Genomic DNA, 24,797 nt, shown 5'->3' with positions numbered 1-24,797 from the left:
AGTTATAGATAGAGGATAGATAGACAGATTAGAGAGAAGGAGAAGAGTAAGTTTGATGATTATATAGAAGATAGATAGATCATAGATAGATAGATAGATAGATAGATAGATAGATAGATAGATAGATAGATAGACAGACAGACCAGAGTAGATAGATAGCTATAGAAAGAGAGAGGAGTAAGTATAGATAGATGGATAGATAGACACATTGAGAGAGAGAGAATGATAAGTTAGATAGATAGATAGATAGATAGATAGATAGATAGACAGACAGATTAGAGAGAGAGAAAGAAAGAGAGAGAGAGAGAGTAAGTTAGAGAGAGAGAGAGAGAGAGAGAGAGAGACAGAGAGACAGACAGACAGACAGACAGATGAAGACTTCCGAGTTTAGGAAAAGCCCGCGTGGAAAACGGGGGGGGGGGGGGAGTCAACCTTTCCACCTGTTGGGAAGAATCTCCGTTGCGGAGGGAGGAGGGAAAGCGGGGTCCCTGCCGCAGGGGGATGGGGTGCCAGGGCGGGGGGCGCGGACTTTCCCTCCATGGGGCCCAATGGGATTCCCTCCCCCCCCAGAAGCACCCGGGGGGGTTCTCCCCGTGGCCGTCGGGCGCTGCGGAGGAGAGCCCGGGAGCCCCCCCCCTTCCCTGGCGCCGCCTCCGCCCCCGCCCCTTCCCCCGCCCCTCCCGGCAGCATCTGAGCGGACGGGCGGGGAAAGATGCAGCCCGGCGGCGGAGGGCCCGGCCGGCCCGGTCACATGCCGAGCCCGTGAGCCGCGGACGGAGCCAGGTGGGCGAGGGGCAGGGGAGGCGGGCGGGGGGCTCCCGGAGCCGCTCTCGGGGGGGAGGGGAGCGGCCGGGGAGGGGGGGGGAGACCGGGTCCGCGGCTGCCCATCCCCCTTTCCCCCCCTCCCCATAATTGGGGGTCTCCGCTGCCCGGGCATCGACCCCCGCCCCAGCCCCTCCCGCCGCTCCCTCCCAAGCGCCGAGTCCCCCCCCCGGTGGGCGCTGCGACCCTCGGGTCCCCCTCCCCACTTTGCCCTCCCCCCGGAGGCGGGAGGGGGGGCGCCCGTAGACCCCCAGCCCACCCTCTGCCCGGGGACGCCGGCGATGGATGCCCCGGGGACTCGCTCGGAACACGGAAGCCCCATCGAAGAGCCGGGCGGGGAGGGCGGGGGGGCAGGGAGCCCTTCCCCCCCCCGGAAGTCTGCTGCCGGGGGGGGAGGGGGGGTCTGCGGCAGCCTCTGATCTCCCCCCTCCCCCCTCTCCCCCCAGCCAGACCCGCGCCCCCTCCCCGGGCCATGTCCACCGAGAGCTCCCCGCTGCTCAGCTACCGGCTCTTTCGGGTCTCGGGGGAGGCGGAGATGGCGGGGGTCGGCCAGGAGGAGGCGCCCCTGGTGGTGGGCTCGGGCTCCGGCGGCGGCGGCGCCCCCGACCCGGCCCGCCAGCTCTCCACCTTCTTCGGGGTGGTCGTGCCCACCGTCCTCTCCATGTTCAGCATCGTGGTCTTCATGCGAGTCGGTAGGTTGCGGGGACTCCGTCCTAGGGAGGGAGGGGAGGGGGGGTTTCTCGGCCCAGAGCTCACCCCCTCCCTTCTCCCCCCCCTCCCCCCTCTTGCCAGGGTTCGTGGTGGGCCACGCGGGGTTCCTGCAGTCGCTCCTGATGCTGGTGGTCGCCTATCTCATCATCTCCCTCACCGTCCTCTCCGTCTGCGCCATCTCCACCAACGGAGCCGTCCAGGCTGGGGGGGCTTACTGTATCCTTTGGCGCTGCCCCCCACCCACCCCAAGGGGGCTGAGATTGGCTGAAAGACACCCCCGGGACTCCAGGGGTGGCAGACCTGCCCTTCCTGGGCAGAGAGTCCGAAGGGGACCTCGCAGGTCATCTAGTCCAACCCTTGCCCCAGCAGGAGACCCGACACCTGCCTCCACCTAGGATCGAACTCCCAACCTCCTGATTGTGAGCTGAGGCACCAAGTCCGGCCTTGCAGGTGCCGTCCCCCCTCCCAGGACCAATGCGGGCCCTTCCAAACCCCAACCTGAGTGTGGCCCCTGACCGTGCCGAGGAGGAGATGTGGCACATGGGATTCATGGTCCTTCAGAAGGGAGGCGACGGGCCACCTCCGATGCTGGACTTGGGCTTCCCACCCAAGGATTCGGCCTGCTCCTCGGCTCCTACAAGCTGCAGGCGAGGGAGGGAGGGGACACTGCCCAGATGGGGCGGATGTTGGGGTCTCTCCAGGGTCACCCCTCAAGCACCCAAAAACCCAACATGAGGAGGGAGACTGCCTCTGTGGGGGGCTTCCTCCCTCAAGGGGGCTATTTTCCCTTAACTGCCCCCCCCCGCGCCCCCCAGTCATGATCAGCCGGACTCTGGGCCCCGAGTTCGGGGGGAGCATCGGCCTCATGTTCTACCTGGCCAACGTCTGTGCCTGCGGCGTCTACGTCCTTGGGCTGGTAGAAGCCATTCTGGACGTCTTCGGAGCAGGTGGGCTTCCAGCTACAGAGCCTCCCTCCCCCCGGGGCTGGGGTGGAGACACAGGGCAGGTTGTTCTGCTCCGGACACGGGTGCGGATCTTGCCCTGAAGCCCCCCCCCCTCTTCTCTCTCTCTCTCTCTCCACCTGGCCCAGACGGATCAGAGCCAGCGGGCCTGAAGACCCTCCCCCAGGGCTACCTCTACAGCTTCCTCTACAGCTCCCTGGTGCTGCTGGTGTGCCTGCTGGTGTGCCTGGTGGGGGCCCAGATCTACTCCCGGGCGGCTTTCTTCATCTTCCTCCTGGTCAACCTGGTCCTGGTCACCATCTTCGTCAGCTTCTTCACCGTCTCCCCGAGGGAGATCGCCGTCTCCCACGGCGGCAACCAGACTTTCAACGCCTCCTTCACCGGCTTCAACATCTCCACCCTCAGGGACAACCTGTATGGTAGGGGGGCTTCGGGCAGGTGGGCGAGGAGGGAGGACCAGGGCCCGGCTCTCAGCCCCGGCATCTCCTGGGCCTAGAGGTGGACTTCTAGGCCTCACAATCGGGCCTAGAGGCTGTGAGTTTGATCCTATGTAGAGGCAAATATTTCTCTCTCCCGGCACAATCCGCCCTGGCGACGGGGAATGGCGTCCGGCCAGTAAAACACTCTGCTAGCTCCATCCAGTCGCCCAGACTCTACCTCATAAGGGATTATGGGGCCTTAAATGATGTGCCGGGGAGAGGGGTGTCCAGCAGCTTCGGCAGGGGCTGCCCGGTGACAATCCTGAGTGACCAGATGAAGAAGCCACAGGGAGGGAGGGGAAGGGAGGGCTGGAGGTAGCCGTGCCCCCTCGGGATAACCTGGCTCTTCCCTCCCCTCCTCCACATAGCCATGTACTCGCGGGACTACACAACCAACAACATGATGTCCTTTGCCACCGTCTTTGCCGTCATGTTCAACGGCTGCACCGGGATCATGGCCGGCTCCAACATGTCAGGTGAGGCGTGGAAGGCCCCCGGGGAGGGGGGGGATCCCGGGAGTGCTCCCATGGGGCAGACGGGAGAGTAACGGCGGCTGATTCCCGCAGGGGAGCTGAAGAACGCCAGCGCCTCCATCCCCAAGGGGACCATCGTGGCCGTCCTGTATACCTTCATCATCTACTTCTTCCTTTTCTTCATGACCGGCTTCACCTGCGAGAGGTGAGCGGCTGCAGGGACGCCAGCGGGTAGCAGCCCCTCCCCCACAGCAGGTGGCACGGCCTCCTGCTCTCAGCTGGGCCCAAGGCAGGCATGGCGGATGGGCAGACTGAGTCGGCAGGGTTCCGAATAGCCCCCAGAATTAAATCAGAGTCCAAGGCAAAGGATTCCTCAAAAGTTCCCATTGAGGAAGAGAGCCATGTTGGCACATCTGGGGAAACCCGAATCTGAAAGCTTCCCGGTTCTTCCCACCCAGTTCAAAGTTCAAGATCTTGCCTCCACACCCACATCTCCCATCTCATGGTCCAATCTCCCACTTCCCTTTTGCAGTTCCACCCATCCAGGGGCAGAGGTGCAAAGAATAAAAGATGACCTTGGTTTTCTAGAAAGAATGTTGTTATGGCTACCTAGCGTCTAACTCCGTACAATCCCATTTCCCCACCGTAGAAAAAGCATCGTAGAACAATGGACAATGCGGCAGGCCAAAGTTTTTAAAAAAATAACATTAGTGGCCTGCAGAGGTGAGGGGGGGTCTCCAAGTGGGGCTTGTCAGGTGGAGGATTTCTGGCAGGGGAGAGACTGATCCCCCCCCCACTTGCCTTGGTCCTCGCCCCCTCCCCCCTCAGGGCCCTCCTGAAAGGCGACTACGGCTTCTTCCGCTCCATCAACATTTGGCCGCCCTTCGTGCTGATGGGCATCTACTCCGCCTCGCTTTCGGCTTCCATGAGCAACCTGATTGGCGCTTCCCGCATCCTCCACGCCTTGGCCAAGGATGACCTGTTCGGTGAGCAAACCCCCACCCCACCCACAAAGCTCTTTGGCAGACCCTCCCCTCCTCCTGGCCATGGAGGTCCAGTGGATGCTGTCGGGCTTCCAAAGAGCATCAAAAATTAAATCAAAGTATTGCTCAAAGTTCCCAATTTATGAAGAGAGCCATGTTGGCACATCTGGGAAAACCGAAATCTGGAAGCTTCCCGGTTTCCCCCACCCAGCTGAAAGTTTATAATCTTGCCCCCCACCCACCCACAAGTCCATCCCATGGTCCAATCTTCCACTGCCCTGCTGGCAGTTCCATCCATCCAGGTGCAGAGGTACAAAGAATAAAAGATGACCTTGGTTTTCTAGAAAGAATGTTGTTATGGCTACCTAGCGTCTAACTCCGTACAATCCCATTTCCCCACCGTAGAAAAAGCATCGTAGAATAATAGACAGTGTGGCCAAAGACCCACAAGAAAAGATGGCTGCAGGCCTGACAGATGCTCCTTTCTCTCCCCGCAGGTGTTGTCCTGGCTCCGGCCAAGATTGTCTCCAGAGGAGGCAACCCCTGGGTGGCCGTCCTCTACACCTGGGGCCTCGCACAGGTAACCTCTCCCCCGCCCCCCAAAATCAGGCCCTAAGAACGAAGCCCAAGAGGCGGAATGAGTTGTCTTTGGTGTTCATCTTTAGTTGGGGGCCTCCAAATGCGGCCACTTTAAGACTTCTGGACTTCCAGAATTCCCCAGCCAGCCAGCTAGGACAAGCGAGCTGGGAATTTTGGAAGTTGAAGTCCCACAAGTCTCAAAGTCACATTTGGAGACTCCTGCTCTATACAAGGAATCCTCGCCTTAACGAACTGCGATTGGGCCCCAAATTTCTGTTGCTCAAGTGGAACGTTTGTTGCCCTTTCTTGTCACCGTCGCTAAGCGAAACACTGCGGTTGTTAAGTTAGGAAGAGTGAATCCGGCTTCCCCGTTGATTTTACTTGTCAGGGGGTCGGTCATCAAAAGGGGATCGAGCGACCCCCGGGACACGGCGACCGTCATGAGACGGTGGCACCCGAAGTTTGATCACGTGACCCTGGGGATGCTACGACGGCCTTAAGAGTGGGGAAACGGTCATAAGTGCCTCTTTTCAGCATACCTTTGAATGGCCACTAAATGGAGAGGCGTGAGCCTAGTAAGACCTGCAGACAGGATCTTGCCAGACGAAAGCATAACGAGAGAGAGAGAGGGAGACTCCTGTGAGCTGCCAGAGAGCTCGCCTTCCCTGGCCTTGCCTTCTTCCTGCCCCCCCAGACACTCCCATCTCCCCTGCCTCTGTGCCCTCCGGGAAATCAGCCCCTCCCTCCCAGGACCCCCAAACTCTCTTCCCGCCCCTGGTCCACGTCGGGTGACTCCGGGGGTCCTCAAGGCAGAAGAGACCCTCATTAGGAACCCATCCCTTCTCCGGTTCTTTGCTCCAATGGCTGGCCCCCTTCTGGCCCTAAGCGAGGGCACCTGAGGGCCTGGGCAGAGCTGTGAAGGGTGGAAGGTGGGCACCTACCTGCTGGCTGGGGGAGAGGGGCTGGGGGGGGGCTTTCCCGGGTCCCTCCCTCCCCCCCCTTTAAGGAGCTCTTCCTTCTTCAGCTGGTGCTCCTGGTGGGGAAACTCAACACCATCGCTGGCATCGTCACCGTCTTCTACCTGGTCGCCTATGCCGCCGTTGACCTGGCCTGCCTGGCGCTCGAGTGGGCCTCCGCCCCCAACTTCCGGTGGGTGCAGTTCCCTTCCCAAGAGGGAGGAGGGGGAGGGCACACGCGGGGGGAAGGGGGAGGCTGTGGGTTCAGGTGCGACCTCAAGTCCCAGAAGGGATGGAGTGGGGACCTTGCCAGCCACATCCATCTCTCTCTCTCTCTTTTCTTTCTTTTTTCTTTCCTTCCTTTTCTCTTTCCTTTCTTTCTTTTTCTTCTTTCCTTTCTTCCCTCTTTCTTTCCTTTCTTTTCCTTCTTTCTTCATTTTTCCTTCTTTCTTTCTTTCTTTCTTTCCTTCCTTCCTTCCTTCCTCTCTCTCTCTCTCCCTCTTTTGTCTCCGCAGCCCCACCTTCCAGCTCTTCTCTTGGCACACCTGTCTTCTTGGCATCGTCTCCTGCCTGGTGATGATGTTCCTGATCAGCCCGGCGGGGGCCTCGGGGAGCCTGGGGCTGATGCTCCTCCTGCTGGGCTTCATCCACCTCCGCTCGGCCGCCTCTTCCTGGGGCTACATCAGCCAGGCGCTCATCTTCCACCAGGTGCCCGGCGGGGGCTGGGCTGGGCTGCTCCGGAGTCGGGCGGGAGTCTGTCCGTCTTGTCCGGCCGGGGTCCTTTCGGGGCAAGGCCGGCTGAGCAGGACGAGGGGTCTTCCGTGAGGAAGGGGCTGTGCCGATCCGTACATCACGGGGGGGCTAAATGGCGGAGGCAGGGATGGTGGAGGGGGGGGCTCAACTCACAGCCACGATTGGAAGTCTGTGGCTCAGCCTGATTTTACGAACCTTTTCCCCATGGTTGTTAAGTGAAAAAGATGGTCGTTAAGCCCACCCGGCTTCCCCTGTGGAATCCCCCCCCCCCGGGAAGGTCACGCATGACTTGGTCACGTGACCCCGGGAGGCTCCAACCGCCGTAAATCCTCTTCGGCTGCCAAGGCCCCAAATTCTGATCAGGCGTCCGTCAACGGACATGGCCTTTTTTAAAAAATAATTTCCCCCTTTCCGATTCATTCACAAATGTCCATTCTCATAATTGCTCCTTAACCTTCGTCTATTCATCATTAATCTCTGTAATTATTTCCTCACAAATATAGAGAATACATTTCGGGTCATTTTCTTGCCACCCTCTGGCTCCATCTTATTTTGCAACAACTTTGCTCCTTCCATCTTCTCAGCCTCCCTTCTCTGCCTTCTTCTTTCCTTCTCTCCTTCCTCCTTTCTTCTTCCCCCTCCTCCTCCTCCTCTCTCCTCTTCCTTCTTACCCTCTTAATTCCCCTCCCTTACTCCCTCTGCTTTCTTCCTTTCCCTCCTCATCCTTCCTCCTTTCTTCTTCTCCTCTCCTTCTCTCTCCTCCTCTCTTCTTCCTTCTTCCCCTCTCTCCTACTCTTCATTCTCCTCCCTTACCCCTTCTGCTTTCTTCCTTTCTTTCCTCATCCTTCCTCCTTTCTCCTTCTCCTCTCCTTCCCCCTCCTCCTCCTCCTCCTCTTCTCTTCCTTCTTACCCTCTTAATTCCCCTCCCTTACTCCCTCTGCTTTCTTCCTTTCCCTCCTCATCCTTCCTCCTTTCTCCTTCCCCCTCCTCCTCCTCTCCTCTTCCCTTTCCCCTCTCTCCTACTCTTCATTCTCCTCCCTTACTCCTTCGGCTTTCTTCCTTTCCCTCCTCATCCTTTCTCCCCTCTCCTTCCCCCTCCTCCTCCTCCTCCTCCTCCTCTCTTCTCCTCCTCTCCTCTCCCTTCTTCCCCTCTCTCCTACTCTTAATTCCTTACTCCCTCTGCTTTCTTCCTTTCCCTCCTCATCCTTCCTCCTTTCTTCTTCCCCTCTCCTTCCCTCTCCTCCTCCTCCTCTCTTCTCTTCCTTCTTCCCCTCTTAATTCCCCTCCCTTACTCCTTCTGCTTTCTTCCTTTCCCTCTTCCTCCCCCCTCCTTTCTCCTTCCCCTCTCCTTCCCCCTTCTCCTCCTCCTTCTTACCGTCTCTCCTCCTCTTAATTCTCCTCCCTTACTCCCTCTGCTTTCTTTCTTTCCCTCCTCATCCTTCCTCCTTTCTTCTTCCCCTCTTTCCCCCTCCTCCTCCTCTCCTCTTCCTTCTTCCCCTCTCTCCTCCTCTTCATTCCCCTCCCTTCCTCCCTCTGCTTTCTTTCTTTCCTTCCTTTCCCTCTTCCTCCCCCCTCCTTTCCATTGTTGCTTATTCACTTTCTCTGATGGGTTTTCTAATGCAGTGTTTCTCAACCTTGGCGACTTTAAGTCCTGTGGACTTCAACACCCAGAATTCCCCAGCCAGGTGTGCTGGCTGGGGAATTCTGGGTGTTGAAGTCCACAGGACTTAAAGTCGCCAAGGTTGAGAAACACTGCTCTAATGGGGTGGCATTTCAGCAATCCCAATTTTATATTTTCATACAAACAATTCCCTCTATTACATTTTATTTCTGACATTAATTCTACTGATGTCATTTTCCCACTTGTTTACTTGCATTTTAATATTTTCTTGTTTCCCCTCCTCCTAATTTGCTGTTGTCGTTTTGAATGGTCACTAAGCGAGGAGTTGTATGTCGAAGGCTACCTGTAATGCACAAGATGGGGGGCAGAGCAGGACGGGATCCCCTTCGGTGGCCTCACTTAGTGACGGTTTGAGGTTCCCAGGGACGTGACCATTTTTCACCCTTATGACCATTACAGCATCTCCATGCTCACACGATCAAAATTCAGGCGCTTGGCAAATGACTCATATTTATGACGGCTGTCCCTGCCCCGGCAACCTGGATTCACTTAACAACCGTGTTCCTAACCACAACAACAATGCTGATTCCCTTAACTATTGTGGCAAGAACGGTCACTTTAATGAGGACCCAGATTGCTGGGGGCCATAGGCTGACTCCGTAATAAACCACTTAGAGAGGGATGTAGCGTGCTGTGACGCGGTATATAAGTCTACGGGCAATTGGTAAGCGGGACAGAACTCACTTAACGACGGTCTCGCTTAGCAACGTAAATGTTGAACTCCTTGACTTACGACTGCCCGCAGAGGAGAAGACAGTGTGAACACTCCGAGCTGAAGACCAGGGGGGGAAATGTCTCCTGTGGGGCTAACGGGGGGGTGTCTCTTCCCCTCTTCCTCCTCCTTACCCTCCTTCCCCCCCCCCCCAAAGGTCCGGAAGTACCTGTTGCTCCTTGACATCCGGAAGGACCACGTCAAATTCTGGCGCCCGCAGATCTTGCTGATGGTGGCCAACCCTCGGGGGGGATCCCAGCTGATGAGGTTCATCAACCACCTGAAGAAAGGGGGCCTCTTCGTCCTGGGCCACGTGGAGATCGGGGACCTGGGTAGGAGCATGGAGGGGGCCCCCCTGCAGACTCCCGGGGGCTCCTCTCCCGTGGGATGCCATGGATCCCGGGGGGGAGTGTGTGTGTGGGGGGGGTGCAGGGTTTGGAAAGACTGAACCCCAGAAGCATGGGACGAAGGGGCATCTTCCCCCCCACCTCCCTGGCCTATGCCCCTGCCCTGCTGGCGGTGCCACCTTTGCTGCCTCTCCCACTGCAGATACGATGCCCTCCGACCCCATCCAGGCTCACTACAACTTCTGGCTCAGCCTGGTGGACAAACTCAGCATCAAGGCCTTCGTGGACCTCACCCTGTCGCCCTCCGTCCGCCAGGGGACGCAGCACCTGCTCCGGATTACGGGCCTGGGTGAGGAAGGGGCAGGAGGAGGGCTGTGCCAGGAGGGGAGGGCACCTGGGGGGCAGCCTTTGGCGTCGAGGTGCCTGGCGTTTCTTTCCTTCTGCTGTTTTGAGGGGAGTTTGGGAGTTGCTAACCCCTTTGAGGTCGGTCTTGATTGCCCCTGGGTGCCCCTGAGAATGAAGCATAAAGGGGGCCCTTGAAGCCCCGCCCTCTGCCCCCCCCCCACAGGTGGCCCTGCCCCTTCCCATCCACAGATCACAGCCAGATGTTTCGGGGGAGTCAAACCAAATCAATCTACTTATTCATTCATTCGTATCCTGCCTTTATTAGTTCTATGAATGAACTGATGCTCCTCCTTCCTCTTATCTCACCATAACAACCACCCTGCGAGGTGGGCTGGGCTGAGAGAGAAGGCCCAAAGTCACCCAGCCGGCTTCGATGCCCAAGGTGGGGCTAGAACTCACCGTCTCCTAGTGATTGGCCCCAAGTCATCCAGATGGCTTTCATGCTTCAGGCGCCACTAGAATTCCCAGGCTCCTGGCGATTTGCCTGATCCCCCAGCCACGCATATGTGCCTAAGGTGGGACTAGAACTCACCGTCTCCTAGTTTCTAACCCAGCACCTTCCCCACTGGGCCAAACCCGGCCAAAGGATGGCTTCTTGCACCCCCATTCCTTTATTGGGGGCCAAGGTGGCGCAGTGGTTAGGGTGCAGTACTGCAGGCCACTTCAGCTGACTGCTATCTGCAGTTCGGCGGTTCAAATCTCACCAGCTCAAGGTTGACTCAGCCTTCCATCCTTCCGAGGTGGGTGAAATGAGGACCCAGACTGTGGGGGCAATAAGCTGACTCTGTAAACCGCTTAGAGAGGGCTGAAAGCCCTATGAAGCGGTATATAAGTCTAACTGCTATTGCTATTGCTATATTGGGGCGGGGGGGGGGAGTTAACAGGGACTATAAATCCCAGTCGGGGTGCTGTGTCTTGATCTGCCTGGGGGTGGGGTGGGGGGAGCCCGGCTGGTTCTCCCTTTCAGGACCCGCTCGGGCCGCCAGAGTCGAACTGGTTCGTGTGCTTCCTTTGCCTTGCAGGCGGGATGAAACCCAACACGCTGGTCCTCGGTTTCTATGACGACTGCGTGCCTGAGGATTACTTCCTGCAGGACCCGGCCTTCAGCCAAGCCCGGGAGAACGACGAGTTCGGGGTGGACCTGGCGGCCCTGCAAGCCCACTTCCCCCCCGTGCGGGTGACGGCCAACCAGCGGGCCCTGAAGCCCTCCGAGTACGTGGCCATCGTCTCGGACGCGGTGAAGATGCACAAGAACGTGTGCCTGGCCCGCTACTTCCACCTGCTGGACAAGGACCTGCTCTCCTCTTCGGCCTCCAAGAGGCGCCTGGAAGGCCGCTACATCGACGTCTGGCCCCTCAACCTCCTGCGCCCCGACACGCCCACCTACGTGGACATCTGCAGCCTCTTCCTCCTCCAGATGGCCTGCATCCTCACCATGGTCAGCTCCTGGAAGGGGGCCCGGCTGCGACTCTTCATCTGCGTGGAGTCGGGGGACGGCGGCTGGGTGAGCAAGGAGGAGAAGCTGCGGGAGCTGCTGACCAAGCTGAGGATTAAAGCCACCATCAAGATCGTGACCTGGGACCAAGTGGCCAGCTGCCAGAGCCACCCGCCGCCTCCGGGCACCGGGGGGCCGAGCTCCGTTGAGGTTCAGGCTCCCCCGGAGGCTCTCCCCAAGGAGAAGCGCTCGGGGGAAACCTTCCTGAACGCGGCCACCTTCCGTGTGACGGACGAGTACTTGGCTTCGGTCAACGAGCTTCTGCGGAAGCAAGGCGGTCAGACGGCCGTGCGGTTCCTCTACCTGCCACGTCCCCCCGCCGACACCTCTCAGTACGAGCGCTACCTGGAGCAGCTGGAGATTCTCACCACCGACCTGGGGCCCACGCTGCTGATCCACGGGCTGACCCCCGTCACATGCACCGAACTGTAAGTGGCCGCCAGCGGGCCCTGCATTCGTGGCCGGCAGCGACTCTAAAACGCCTTGTCGCCAATGAACAAAACGTGCCTTTGTCTCTGGAGTGGGGGAGTGGAGAAATGAGGAGGAAGCCGGGCCGAGCACGGCTGGGCTGAAGACGTCGGGGGAGAAGGGGACATTTGGGGCAGCTGAGAAGGCCTGCCGAATCAGGAGAGGAGGAACAAGGGCTGAGTTCTGCAGGACACAAATGTCTTCCACTATTTCGGGACACTTTTCGTCTTAATGGACCTGAGGGTCCCAGCCGGGAGATCTTCCTATATCCCTGGAGGCCCGAGGGCTTCTTCTCAGCTCTCCCCCAGATTTCCAGAGCTGGAAATTATTTCCTCATCCGTTTCCTTGTGCGAGAAGGCCCGAGAGGACAAGCGGGCACCGATATTCGGGTGAAGGAAACGTCTTCCAACCCCTTTGGATTTCAAGGTGATTTTATCCTCAACCAGAGGTCTGTGCTGGCTTGGCCAAGGCTACCGGCCTCCCCAGGTGTGGAATTACAACGCCCATCCCTCATCGCTGGCCACTCGAGGGTGGCTGCATTGGCGGGAACGATGGGATTTGCGGCGCGGCTATACCAAGAAGTGCATTCGGTGTCATTGGGGAACCGTTTGGATGGGGGGACGTTGCGTGAAGCTTCCGATTTGAGTTTGAGGTGGGTCGTTTCTGGGCGTGTTTTGAACCCAGGACAGCCCTGCCTCTGGCTCGCACATCTTTGTGTTCCGAGTGGTTGAAACAACCCCTTTTCAGAGGCCTTGAGCGAAAGCAGCCACCCCTCCTTCAGCTGGAGCAGAACAGGTGGTTTGAGGGGAGAGCCTCTTTGCACCCCAGTTCTCCCCCTCCCTCCATGGAGGTCAAGGTTAAAGCGCCTTTGCCCCCCCCCCCCCCCAAGCCCTGGCTGGGGTCTCCACCCATGCCATTAGCATAGCGGATTAGAAATGAAAACACGCTTAACAAAAAGGGAGTTTTTAACTTCGTTCCTGCAAGCAATGCTTCTACTAACCACTAACTGGCCCCGGAATCAGCTGCCTCCCAAGCCGGGGACAGGGGGGCACCTGGGAAAACCGGGTGCAGGGATGGAAAGGGGGAGGGTCGTCAAGGGAGTCCCAGCACCAACAGGGAGGGGAGGGGGAGAGAGCAGCTGCTCCTGCGGAAGAAACCGGGGCAATAAAAGCGAGATTCTTGGAGCGGAGTCGTGTCTGCCTTTAAGCTGCGGCGTTTGCGGGCTTCCCCCTGCCAGGGGTCCAGACGCCACGGAGGATCAGCGAGGAAGGGAACAGGGGGCTCAACACTTCAGCCAGGAGGGTTTCACTCTGGTGGGGCGGCTGAGCTGCAGGAGGAGCCCAGTTTGGGGTGGGGGTGGCGGGCTGGGCAGCCCCCATGATGATGCAGCCCCCTGAGGAAGGGGGGGGGTCTTGGGACTGCTGGGCTGGCTGGCCGGCAGGGCTCGGCCAATAGGCTGCTTTTCAAGACCCCTGTTCGAGTTTGGCACATTTCAAAGCGGGTGGACTTCAACTCCCAGAATCCTTTGCGGCTGGGGAATTCTGGGAAGTTCACCAGTCTTTATTTATTTCTTAAAAATTGCCAGGGTTTTTTTTTTAAAAAAAAGCGCGCCGCCTTAGGTTCATGTGTAATTCAAGCGACGGCTTGAGCTGCTGTCAGGGAATGATGGGACCTGGAGTTCTAAAGAGTGGAAGAGGGACAGCCCAAGAAGGAGCCCGGAAGTTGCACAGTGACGAGGGGGGGCTAGAGCGTCACTCTTCACTTTCGTAACTCTAGGACCTCCGCCCAGGTCGCTTTTGCCATAGAGGCGGAATATGTAGAGCGGTCACGGCGCCGGCTCCGAACACAAGTGCGATTCTCGGACGTTCGACACGCAGGTATTAATTCACACAAGGACGCCGCGCCAGCGTGGGGGCAGAGAATGAGCCCGTGGGGGGGGGGTGGACACGTGTCCTTTCGGGCTGGGCCCCTTCCAAGATGGCCGGCTTCCACTTGCGGTGGCGGGCGGAAACGCGAGACCGGAAGACTGGACGCTCTAGGACAGGCATTCGCTGGCTGGGGAATTCTGGGAGTTGAAGTCCGGACATCTTCAAGTTGCCAAGGTTGAGAAACTGCTCTAGGAGCACGGCGCGGTCTCCATAGCCAGGCGGAAGCTCCCCGCCCGTCACTTCCGGCCTGCAGGTGTGCCTCGCCAGGTGAGTCCAGGTAGCGCGGGGAAGCCGGGCAGCTCGCAGGAAGGAGCCGCCTCTGCGGATGCGCCCGGGGCCTGGTCTGCGGGAGTCCCCCAATCCCTGGATCCCCCTCCCATCATCCCGGGCCACCCAGAGTGATGGGAGTTGTAGTCCAGCTGCCTGGATGGAGAAGATCTCCCCCCTCCCCCAAAAAATCCGACTTTCACTCGAGGCGCCTGGAAGAAAATCGAGCAGGGCTCGACTGGAAGACCTCCAAGGTCCCTTCACCTGATAAAAGGCTAGAGTATGTCAGAGGGGGGGGGCGCACTAACTTTTGGGGTGCAGCCTTCTCCCCCCAAAAAAAACATCTGGGAAAGCCCCCTGCATTCCCCCAAAAAAGAACCTTTCCCAGCCTCCCTTCCAAACCTGATATTTATTTATTTATAGATAGATATAAATAGATACTGTATGATAGATAGATAGATAGATAGATAGATAGATAGATAGATAGATAGATAGATAGATAGACAAATGGATGGATGGGTGGATTAATGGATGGATGGATGGATGGAGATAGATAGATAGATAGATAGATAGATAGATAGATAGATAGATAGATAGATACTGTAAGATAGATATAGATAGAAATAGATACTGATAGATTAGATAGATAGATAGATAGATAGATAGATAGATAGATAGATAGAAATAGATACTGTATGATAGATAGATATAGATAGAAATAGATACTGATAGATAGATAGATAGATAGATAGATAGATAGATAGATAGATAGAAATAGATACTGTATGATAGATAGATATAGATAGAAATAGATACTGATAGATTAGATAGATAGATAGATAGATAGATAGATAGATAGATAGATAGTGAAGCTGGACCTCAAGGGTCAAGTGGGTTTGCTGCTTACCTACCTGCCTCCCAACTACGTTGCAGCAGCCCTCCCCTCGCTCCTCGAGTCAGTAGCCGAGCTGGCAATTGAGTTCCCTAGACTTATAGTTCTGGGGGACTTTAACTTGCCTTCGCTCGGTGAACACTCTGATGGAGCGCAGGAGTTCATGGCTTCCATGACAGCCATGGGCTTGACTCAAGTAATTCGAGGCCCAACTCACTCAGCGGGTCACACGCTTGACCTCGTATTCCTCTCGGAGCAGTGGAGTTACGATCTTGGTCTGAGGGGTAATGAGATCATACCCCTGTCGTGGTCAGACCACTACCTACTGAGGCTAGACTTCCGGAGGCCAAACCCCCACCGTAGGGAGGAGGAACCGACCAGCTGGTTCCGCCCCAAGCGACTGATGGATCCTGTTAGGTTCCAGACAGAGCTTGGGGTTATTCCTGATACCCTCGCCCACAGTTCGGCGGAGACCCTCGTCGCTGCCTGGCACTCGGCAGCTTCGGAGTCTCTAGACCGGATTGCGCCGCTACGGCCCCTCCGGGTCAGCGGCCCCCGGAGGCCTCCTTGGTTTACTGAGGAGCTCCGGGAGGTAAAGCGCCGGAGGAGACGCCTAGAGCACTCGTGGAGGTCCGATAGGTCCGAGTCGAAACGGGCACTTTTGACAGCATGCACCAAGGAGTATATTCGGACCTTAAGAACAACAAAAAGAACATACATTGCCTCCTTGGTAGCGTCCGCCGAGTCCCGCCCAGCCGCCCTGTTTAGGATAACCCGCTCCCTCCTAAATAGGAGGGAGACGGGGGACTCCTTACAGGGTAAGGCTGAGGAGTATGTCCAGTTCTTGGCGGACAAAGTTGCCCGGTTTCGAGCGGACCTGGACTCCACCCCAGTAGATCCAGCCGAGACACAAGGAGAAAACTTGGCAAACCATCTCTGGGTTGAGTTTCAGGAAGTTGCCTCTGGGGATGTGGACAAGGCTATGCGAGCTGTGAGTGCCTCCACCTGCATACTGGACCCGTGTCCCTCCTGGCTGGTTGCCAACAGCAGTGAGGTGACACGAGGCTGGATCCAGGCGGTTGTTACCGCTTCTCTTCGGGAGGGGTACTTTCCCACCGCGCTTAAGACAGCGGTGGTGAGACCCCTCCTGAAGAAGCCGTCTCTGGATCCAGCTGTCCTTAATAACTATCGTCCAGTCTCCAACCTCCCCTTTGTAGGGAAGGTTGTTGAGAAGGTGGTGGCTCTCCAGCTTCAGCGTACCTTGGAGGAAGCTAACTATCTTGACCCCTTCCAGTCTGGCTTCAGACCCGGTTACAGCACAGAAACCGCTTTGGTCGCATTGACTGATGATCTCTGGAGAGCTAGGGATGGAGGCCATGCTTCCATCCTAGTTCTCCTGGACCTCTCAGCGGCTTTCGATACCATCGATCATGGTATCCTTCTGCGACGACTGCGGGAGATAGGGGTGGGCGGCACTGTCTTGCAGTGGTTCTCCTCCTATCTCTCGGACAGGTCGCAGTCGGTGTTAGTGGGGGGGCAGAGATCGTCCCTGAGGCCCCTAACCTATGGGGTGCCGCAGGGGTCGGTCCTATCCCCCCTACTATTTAACATTTACATGAAACTGCTGGGCGAGATCATCCGAAGGCACGGGATAAAATATCACCAATATGCGGATGATACACAGTTGTATCTGTCCGCCCCGTGCCAACTCAATGAAGCGGTGGACGTGATGAACCGGGGACTGGAAGCCGTTAAAGACTGGATGAGAGCAAACAAGCTGATACTCAACCCAGACAAGACCGAGTGGCTGTTGTGTTTCCCTCCCAAAAATTTGACCACCATACCATCACTCAGGCTGGGGGGACAAAATTTAAACCCCTCAGAAAGGGCCCGCAACTTGGGAGTCCTCCTGGATTCACAGCTAACTTTTGACCACCATCTCTCAGCTGTGACCAGGGGGGCATTTGCCCAGGTTCGCCTGGTGCGCCAGTTGCGGCCCTACCTGAATCGGGAGGCCTTCACAACAGTCACTCGAGCCCTTGTGATCTCTAGGCTGGAATACTGTAATGTGCTCTACATGGGGCTGCCCTTGAAGAGCATCCGAAGACTTCAGCTAGTCCAGAATGCGGCCGCGCGAGTGATCGTGGGCGCACCACAGTTCGCCCACATAACACCGATCCTCCGTGAGCTGCACTGGCTACCTGTTGGTCTCCGGGTGCACTTCAAGGTCCTACTCACCACCTATAAAGCGCTCCATGGTAGTGGATCTGGCTATTTGAGAGACCGCCTTCTGCCAATTACCTCCCTGCGTCCCATCAGATCGCATAGAGTTGGCCTCCTCCGTATTCCATCCGCCAGTCAGTGCCGACTGGCGACTACTCGGAGGAGAGCCTTCTCTGTTGCGGCTCCGACACTATGGAACAATCTCCCCGTGGAGATTCGTACCCTCACCACCGTCCAGGCCTTCCGCACAGCCCTCAAGATCTGGCTAACCCGTCAGGCCTGGGGATAATCTTATTTTTGCCCCTCCCGAATGCTGAGTGAATGCTGAGTTAATGCTGAGTTTTACTGTCTAATTTACTTTGTGCACATTTCTTTTTTCGTATTGTCCTACACTCCCCTTCCTTTTTGATTGTAAGCCGCCCTGAGTCCCCTCAGGGAAAAGGGCGGCCTATAAATAAATATAAAATAAAAATAAATAAAAAATAAGATAGATAGATACTGTAAGATAGATAGATATAGATAGAAATAGATACTGATAGATTAGATAGATAGATAGATAGATAGATAGATAGATAGATAGATAGATACTGTAAGATAGATATAGATAGAAATAGATACTGATAGATAGGTAGATAGATAGATATAAATAGATACTGTATGATAGATAGATGATAGATAGATAGATAGATAGATAGATAGATAGATGATAGATAGATAGATAGATAGATAGATAGATAGATAGATACTGTAAGATAGATATAGATAGAAATAGATACTGATAGATTAGATAGATAGATAGATAGATAGATAGATAGATAGATAGATAGATAGATAGATAGATAGATAGATATAAATAGATACTGTATGATAGATAGATAGATAGATAGATAGATAGATAGATAGATAGATAGATAGATAGATAGATAGATAGATGATACTGTAAGATAGATATAGATAGAAATAGATACTGATAGATAGATTAGATAGATAGATAGATAGATAGATAGATAGATAGATAGATAGATACTGTAAGATAGATAGATATAGATAGAAATAGATACTGATAGATTAGATAGATAGATAGATAGATAGATACTGTAAGATAGATAGATACTGTAAGATAGATAGATATAGATAGAAATAGATACTGATAGATAGGTAGATAGATAGATATAAATAGATACTGTATGATAGATAGATGATAGATAGATAGATGATAGATAGATAGATAGATAGATAGATAGACAGAGAGTGATAAATAAGTAGATAGATAGATAGATAGATAGATAGATAGATAGATAGATAGATAGATAGACAGATTAGAGAGAGAGAGAAAGAGAGAGAGAGTAAGTTAGATATAGATAGATAGATAGATAGATAGATAGATAGATAGACAGAGAGAGTGATAAATAAATAGATAGATAGATAGATAGACAGATTAGAGAGAGAGAGAAAGAGAGAGAGAGTAAGTTAGATATAGATAGATAGATAGATAGATAGACAGAGAGAGTGATAAATAAATAGATAGATAGATAGATAGACAGATTAGAGAGAGAGAGAAAGAGAGAGAGAGTAAGTTAGATATAGATAGATAGATAGATAGATAGATAGATAGATAGATAGACAGAGAGAGTGATAAATAAATAGATAGATAGATAGATAGACAGATTAGAGAGAGAGAGAAAGAGAGAGAGAGTAAGTTAGATATAGATAGATAGATAGATAGATAGATAGACAGAGAGAGTGATAAATAAATAGATAGATAGATAGATAGATAGATAGACAGATTAGAGAGAGAGAGAAAGAGAGAGAGTAAGTTAGATATAGATAGATAGATAGATAGACAGAGAGAGTGATAAATAAATAGATAGATAGATAGATAGACAGAGAGAGAGAGAAAGAGAGAGAGAGTAAGTTAGATATAGATAGATAGATAGATAGATAGATAGATAGATAGATAGATAGACAGAGAGAGTGATAAATAAATAGATAGATAGATAGATAGACAGATTAGAGAGAGAGAGAAAGAGAGAGAGAGTAAGTTAGATATAGATAGATAGATAGATAGATAGATAGATAGATAGATAGATAGATAGATAGATAGATAGACAGAGAGAGTGATAAATAAATAGATAGATAGATAGACAGATTAGAGAGAGAGAGAAAGAGAGAGAGAGTAAGTTAGATATAGATAGATAGATAGATAGATAGATAGATAGACAGAGAGAGTGATAAATAAATAGATAGATAGATAGACAGATTAGAGAGAGAGAGAAAGAGAGAGAGAGTAAGTTAGATATAGATAGATAGATAGATAGATAGATAGATAGATAGATAGATAGATAGATAGATAGATAGACAGAGAGAGTGATAAATAAATAGATAGATAGATAGATAGACAGATTAGAGAGAGAGAGAAAGAGAGAGAGAGTAAGTTAGATATAGATAGATAGATAGATAGATAGATAGATAGATAGACAGAGAGAGTGATAAATAAATAGATAGATAGATAGATAGACAGATTAGAGAGAGAGAGAAAGAGAGAGAGAGTAAGTTAGATATAGATAGATAGATAGATAGATAGATAGATAGATAGATAGATAGATAGACAGAGAGAGTGATAAATAAATAGATAGATAGATAGATAGACAGATTAGAGAGAGAGAGAAAGAGAGAGAGAGTAAGTTAGATATAGATAGATAGATAGATAGATAGATAGATAGATAGATAGACAGAGAGAGTGATAAATAAATAGATAGATAGATAGATAGACAGATTAGAGAGAGAGAGAAAGAGAGAGAGAGTAAGTTAGATATAGATAGATAGATAGATAGATAGATAGATAGATAGATAGATAGATAGATAGACAGAGAGAGTGATAAATAGATAGATAGATAGATAGATAGACAGATTAGAGAGAGAGAGAAAGAGAGAGAGAGTAAGTTAGATATAGATAGATAGATAGATAGATAGATAGATAGATAGATAGACAGAGAGAGTGATAAATAGATAGATAGATAGATAGATAGATAGATAGACAGATTAGAGAGAGAGAGAAAGAGAGAGAGAGTAAGTTAGATATAGATAGATAGATAGATAGATAGATAGATAGATAGATAGATAGACAGAGAGAGTGATAAATAGATAGATAGATAGATAGATAGATAGATAGATAGATAGACAGATTAGAGAGAGAGAGAAAGAGAGAGAGAGTAAGTTAGATATAGATAGATAGATAGATAGATAGATAGATAGATAGATAGATAGATAGATAGATAGACAGAGAGAGTGATAAATAGATAGATAGATAGATAGATAGATAGATAGATAGACAGATTAGAGAGAGAGAGAAAGAGAGAGAGAGTAAGTTAGATATAGATAGATAGATAGATAGATAGATAGATAGACAGAGAGAGTGATAAATAGATAGATAGATAGATAGATAGATAGACAGATTAGAGAGAGAGAGAAAGAGAGAGAGAGTAAGTTAGATATAGATAGATAGATAGATAGATAGATAGATAGATAGATAGATAGATAGATAGATAGATAGACAGAGAGAGTGATAAATAGATAGATAGATAGATAGATAGATAGATAGATAGATAGATAGATAGATAGATAGATAGATAGACAGATTAGAGAGAGAGAGAAAGAGAGAGAGAGTAAGTTAGATATAGATAGATAGATAGATAGATAGATAGATAGATAGATACTGTAAGATAGATATAGATATAGAATTCAAGTTTCCCTCCCCCGCCCCTCCCAGTGCAAAGATAACTATCCCAAAGGTGGGTTTTCAAGAGGCAACTGGACTTTCTGTTTTTTTCTTGAAGACTTTTTGCTTCTCATCCCAAGAAGCTTCTTCAGCTCTCTCTGGATATTAGGTAAGGGGAGTCAGAGCCGAAGAAGCTTCTTGGATGAGAAGCAAAACACCTTCAAAGGAAAAAACAACAACAGTTGCCTCTTGAAAATGCACCTTTGAGACAATCAGGATGACGGAGAATCTCCAGAGACAAAAAGATAACTCTTCTTTTTCCCCCTCTTCCGATGGCTCAGTCTTCCCTTCCCTTCCCAAAAGCTTCTCTTTCAAACCGTGGTTTCTATGATGCCACCCCGTCACTCTGAGCTAATGGGAAAAACTGGGGCAGCCACGACAGGAGTCTTCAGGCCGCTGAAAAGATGCAGGGAGGTTCCCGGTTTTGTTCCTGGAGTCAAAATTGGCCCCAAAATTGGGTTCCACCACAAAACCGCGGACGACAAAATCATGCTCGACGAAAGCACGCATTTGACGTCATCACAGCGCGACGAAAACATCGCACTGTGATCAATAAATGTAAAAATAAAGCGAAAACCTTACCCTAACCCCCCCAAACCTAACCCTAAACCTAACCCTAACCCTTAACCTAACTGCTTTAATTTTATTTTTATTTCAATTTTTAATTTTTTTCGTCGCGCTGTGATGACGTCAAATGCGCGCTTTGGTCGAGCGCGATTTTGTCATCCCCGGTTTTGACGGGTCACGCGAAATTGGGCTGGGTGTTGCAAGTAAGTTGCAACGCATAGGTCCAGTATAGGTGGTACATTGCTCAATAGTAGTAACTCTGAGAGGGATCTTGGAGTCCTGGCGGAGAACCATTTAAATAGGAGCCAGCCGTGTGCAGCAGCTGCCAAAAAGGCCAACACAGTTCTAGGCTGCATCAACAGAGGGAGAGAATCAAGATCACGTGAAGGGTTAATGCCACTTTATAATGCCTTGGTAAGGCCACACTTGGAATACGGCATTCAGTTTTGGCCGCCACGATGTAGAAAAGATGCGGAGACTCTGGAAAGAGTGCAGAGAAGAGCAACAAAGATGATTAGGGGACTGGAGGCTAAAACATATGAAGAACGGTTGCAGGAACTGGGGATGTCTAGTTTAATGAAAAGAAGGACCAGGGGAGACAGGATAGCAGTCTTCCAATATCTCAGGGGTTGCCCCAAAGAAGAGGGAGTCAAGCTATTCTCCAAGGCACCTGAGGGTAGGACAAGAAGCAATGGGTGGAAACTAATCAAGGAGAGAAGCAACTTAGAACTGAGGAGGAATTTCCTGACAGTGAGAACAATGAATCAGTGGAACAGAATTTGCCTCCAGAAGTTGTGAATGCCCCAACACTGGAAGTCTTGAAGAAGATGTTGGGTATCCATTTGTCTGGAACGGTATAGGGTTTCCTGCCTAGGCAGGGGGTTGGACTAGAAGACCTCCAAGGTCCCTTCCAACTCTGCTATCGTATTGTATTGTATTCTAAATGGTGAAGTAGGAGAAGTTGGCTTAGATGTTGTGTCACACAATCCCCTTTTGCAATCTTCTGACAAGCAAAGTCAATGGGGAAGCCAGATTCACCTGTCCGCCCTGGGACTAACATAACAACTCCAGTGATTCATTTAACAACCGTAGCAAGAAAGGTCGTGAGACGGGGCAAAATTAGCAGCAGAAATCTTGGGCACACTTGTGGTCATAAGTCAAGGACTCCCTGTACTGGAAGGCGAGCCACCCCTCGCCTGCTCTGCTTCTCACTCCTCTGTCCTTTGTCCTCTTTCAGGCGGTCCAGCTTCAGGCATGGCATTGCTGTCCACCGTCCACCTGGGCCTTCCCCCTCCCGGCTGCCCGCATCGCTTGGCCCTCGTCTCCGGGCCCTACCACTACCACCACTACGGCTGCGACGGGGTGGACGACCGGGGGTGGGGATGCGGCTACCGTACCCTCCAGACGATGTGCTCCTGGCTGTTGGCCGCCGGGGGAGAAGGAGGAGCCGCCCGCCGCCCGGTTCCGTCCCTGAAGGAGATCCAGGACTCCCTGGTGAAGATGGGCGACAAGCCTCCCTCGTTCTCAGGCTCGCGCGACTGGATCGGCACCGTGGAAGCCGCGCTCTGCATGGATCGTTTTTACGAGGTGCCGGGGAAACTGCTCCACATCCGACTCGGGAAAGATCTGGAAGGGGAGCTGGAGACGCTGTATGCCCACTTTCAGGGGGGTGGCGGCCCCGTGATGATGGGGGGAGGCCGGGACCATTCCTCCAAGGGGCTGCTGGGGGTCTGCTCCGGCCCCGAGGGGCACCACCTGCTCGTCCTGGATCCACACTTCTACGGCAGGGCCGGCTCGCTCAGCCGGCAGGAAGCCCAGGGGAAGGGTTGGGTTTCCTGGCGGGGGCTCGGCTCCTTTGAGGAGACTTCCTTCTACAACCTGTGTTTGCCCCAGTTCTGGGCCAGGCGCCCCCCCGTGTGAAAGAGGCGTCCCCACGGAAGACGAGGGGAACCCTTCGTGCCCGGCGCTTTCAGCCACTTCCCGGGGACGGGCTGTGGATGGGCGTCCCATGCTGGGGGCCTCGACACGGGAGGAAAGGCCCCAGCGGCAACTCCGGCATCAACCAGGACGGGCTCCAGCCCTAGGGAGCCCCTCCGGGTGGCTTCCCTGCCTACGCCCGGCAGCTTCAAGGCCAATAAAGACAGCCACGTTCTGGAGCAGCTACTACGTCTGGGTGCCTTCCTATTGCTGGACTGGCAGAGTGTTGCTGGGGCTGGCTTGAAGCGGCCTTCCCTCCCTGGCCAGAACACCAAACCAGAGGACTAAACTGGGTTTCTTTTAACCTGACCGGGATTTGAGGAGAGTCCGTGCTGTGTGGAAGTGGCTGGTTTGGTTACTTGGTGCTTTTAAGTGCGGGAGCTGCCCTCCCAGGGGGCCTCTCCCGAGAGGAGCTTGCTTGTGGCTAAAGCAAAACTTGGGCCGTTTTAAGCCTTGTGGGCTTCAACTCCCAGAATTCCCCAGCCCGGAAAGGTTTACCAGAATACCAGCATGGATAGGACAAGGAGAAATGTGGCTACGCTTCCTATATTGCACTTTTAAGAGATGGTGGGAATGCAGTAAACATAATATATCTTCAGCAAAGGTAACTTTCTTTAAGAGATGGTGGGAATACAGTAAACATAATATATCTTCAGCAAAGGTAACTTTCTTTAAGAGATGGTGGGAATGCAGTAAACATAATATATCTTCAGCAAAGGTAACTTTCTTTAAGAGATGGTGGGAATGCAGTAAACATAATATATCTTCAGCAAAGGTAACTTTCTTTAAGAGATGGTGGGAATGCAGTAAACATAATATATCTTCAGCAAAGTAGGGAAGAAAGAGCTGGCTGGGGAATTCTGGGAGTCAGAGTCCAAAAGTCTTTAAAATTTGCCAAATTTGGAGACCCCCCTGCATTAGAGAAAGGGGTGTGGCTTCAGAGGGAGAGGAAAAACGGGGGGGGGGGGTGGTTCCTGAAGGAAAGATCAGCCAAGGTGGCTCTTAACAATGAAAACTTCCCTAAGTTTAGAAAATCAGTGAGGAAACGTTACGGTTACTAAAAAGTGAAGTTGTTCTTGGAGCGGTGCCATAATTGTGTGACGGTTGAGACACACATATTATCATAGTTAACCTGATGTGACAGTCACTGGAATGCCGTTTGCCGTGTACGATGGATGAATTGTTTTTTGTAGCCGTAAGATTGCAGTGGTTCCCAAACTTGGCAACTTTAAGCCTTGTGGACTTCAACTCCCAGAATTCTCCAGCCAGCTCTGCAGAGCTGGCTGGAGAATTCTGGGAGTTGAAGTCCACAAGGCTTAAAGTTGCCAAGTTTGGGAAC

General features: G+C 52.6%; 2 protein-coding genes across 5 annotated transcripts; both read left to right on the top strand.

Moving 5' to 3' along the window:
* The first annotated feature begins 699 nt into the window (after positions 1–699).
* LOC116523054 (solute carrier family 12 member 9-like) lies at positions 700–12,977 on the top strand. The gene is made up of 14 exons (XM_032238224.1): positions 700–783; positions 1,269–1,514; positions 1,615–1,749; positions 2,349–2,480; positions 2,624–2,914; positions 3,343–3,450; positions 3,541–3,652; positions 4,276–4,433; positions 4,928–5,010; positions 6,034–6,158; positions 6,481–6,673; positions 9,269–9,443; positions 9,661–9,807; positions 10,886–12,977. The coding sequence occupies exons 2-14, from the start codon at positions 1,295–1,297 to the stop codon at positions 11,788–11,790; spliced, it is 2,784 nt and encodes a 927-aa protein (XP_032094115.1). The 5' UTR covers positions 700–783; positions 1,269–1,294; the 3' UTR covers positions 11,791–12,977.
* A 648-nt stretch (positions 12,978–13,625) lies between these two features.
* UFSP1 (UFM1 specific peptidase 1 (inactive)) lies at positions 13,626–24,539 on the top strand. 4 transcript variants are annotated; one of them, XR_004257031.1, is made up of 3 exons: positions 13,824–14,021; positions 22,719–24,233; positions 24,291–24,539. XR_004257031.1 is itself a non-coding variant. In XM_032238268.1 (2 exons), exon 2 carries the CDS (start codon positions 22,736–22,738, stop codon positions 23,399–23,401), a length of 666 nt encoding a protein of 221 aa, XP_032094159.1. In that variant the 5' UTR covers positions 13,626–13,703; positions 22,719–22,735; the 3' UTR covers positions 23,402–24,539. The 4 variants fall into 4 exon arrangements, 3 of the variants coding, with proteins under 3 accessions (XP_032094159.1, XP_032094160.1, XP_032094158.1); XM_032238268.1 differs by lacking the exon at positions 13,824–14,021 and adding an exon at positions 13,626–13,703 and having other exon boundaries at positions 22,719–24,539; XM_032238269.1 differs by having other exon boundaries at positions 13,822–14,021; positions 22,728–24,539.
* Positions 24,540–24,797: the final 258 nt, after the last annotated feature.

Source organism: Thamnophis elegans, chromosome Z (genome assembly GCF_009769535.1).
Source record: "Thamnophis elegans isolate rThaEle1 chromosome Z, rThaEle1.pri, whole genome shotgun sequence".
Lineage (NCBI taxonomy): Eukaryota > Metazoa > Chordata > Lepidosauria > Squamata > Colubridae > Thamnophis > Thamnophis elegans.
The sequence above is the reverse complement of the archived record's forward strand: the minus strand, read 5'-3'. Positions and strand labels throughout refer to the sequence as shown.

What these genes read in the sequence shown, in the direction of transcription:
- LOC116523054 (XM_032238224.1), top strand. Translation starts at nt 1,295, where the DNA reads ATGTCCACCGAGAGCTCCCCGCTGCTCAGCTACCGGCTCTTTCGGGTC. An exon ending in TCTGGACGTCTTCGGAGCAG is followed by an intron (nt 2,481 to 2,623) that starts GTGGGCTTCCAG and finishes CACCTGGCCCAG; the next exon opens with ACGGATCAGAGCCAGCGGGC. An exon ending in CCTCAGGGACAACCTGTATG is followed by an intron (nt 2,915 to 3,342) that starts GTAGGGGGGCTT and finishes TCCTCCACATAG; the next exon opens with CCATGTACTCGCGGGACTAC.
- UFSP1 (XM_032238268.1), top strand. Translation starts at nt 22,736, where the DNA reads ATGGCATTGCTGTCCACCGTCCACCTGGGCCTTCCCCCTCCCGGCTGC.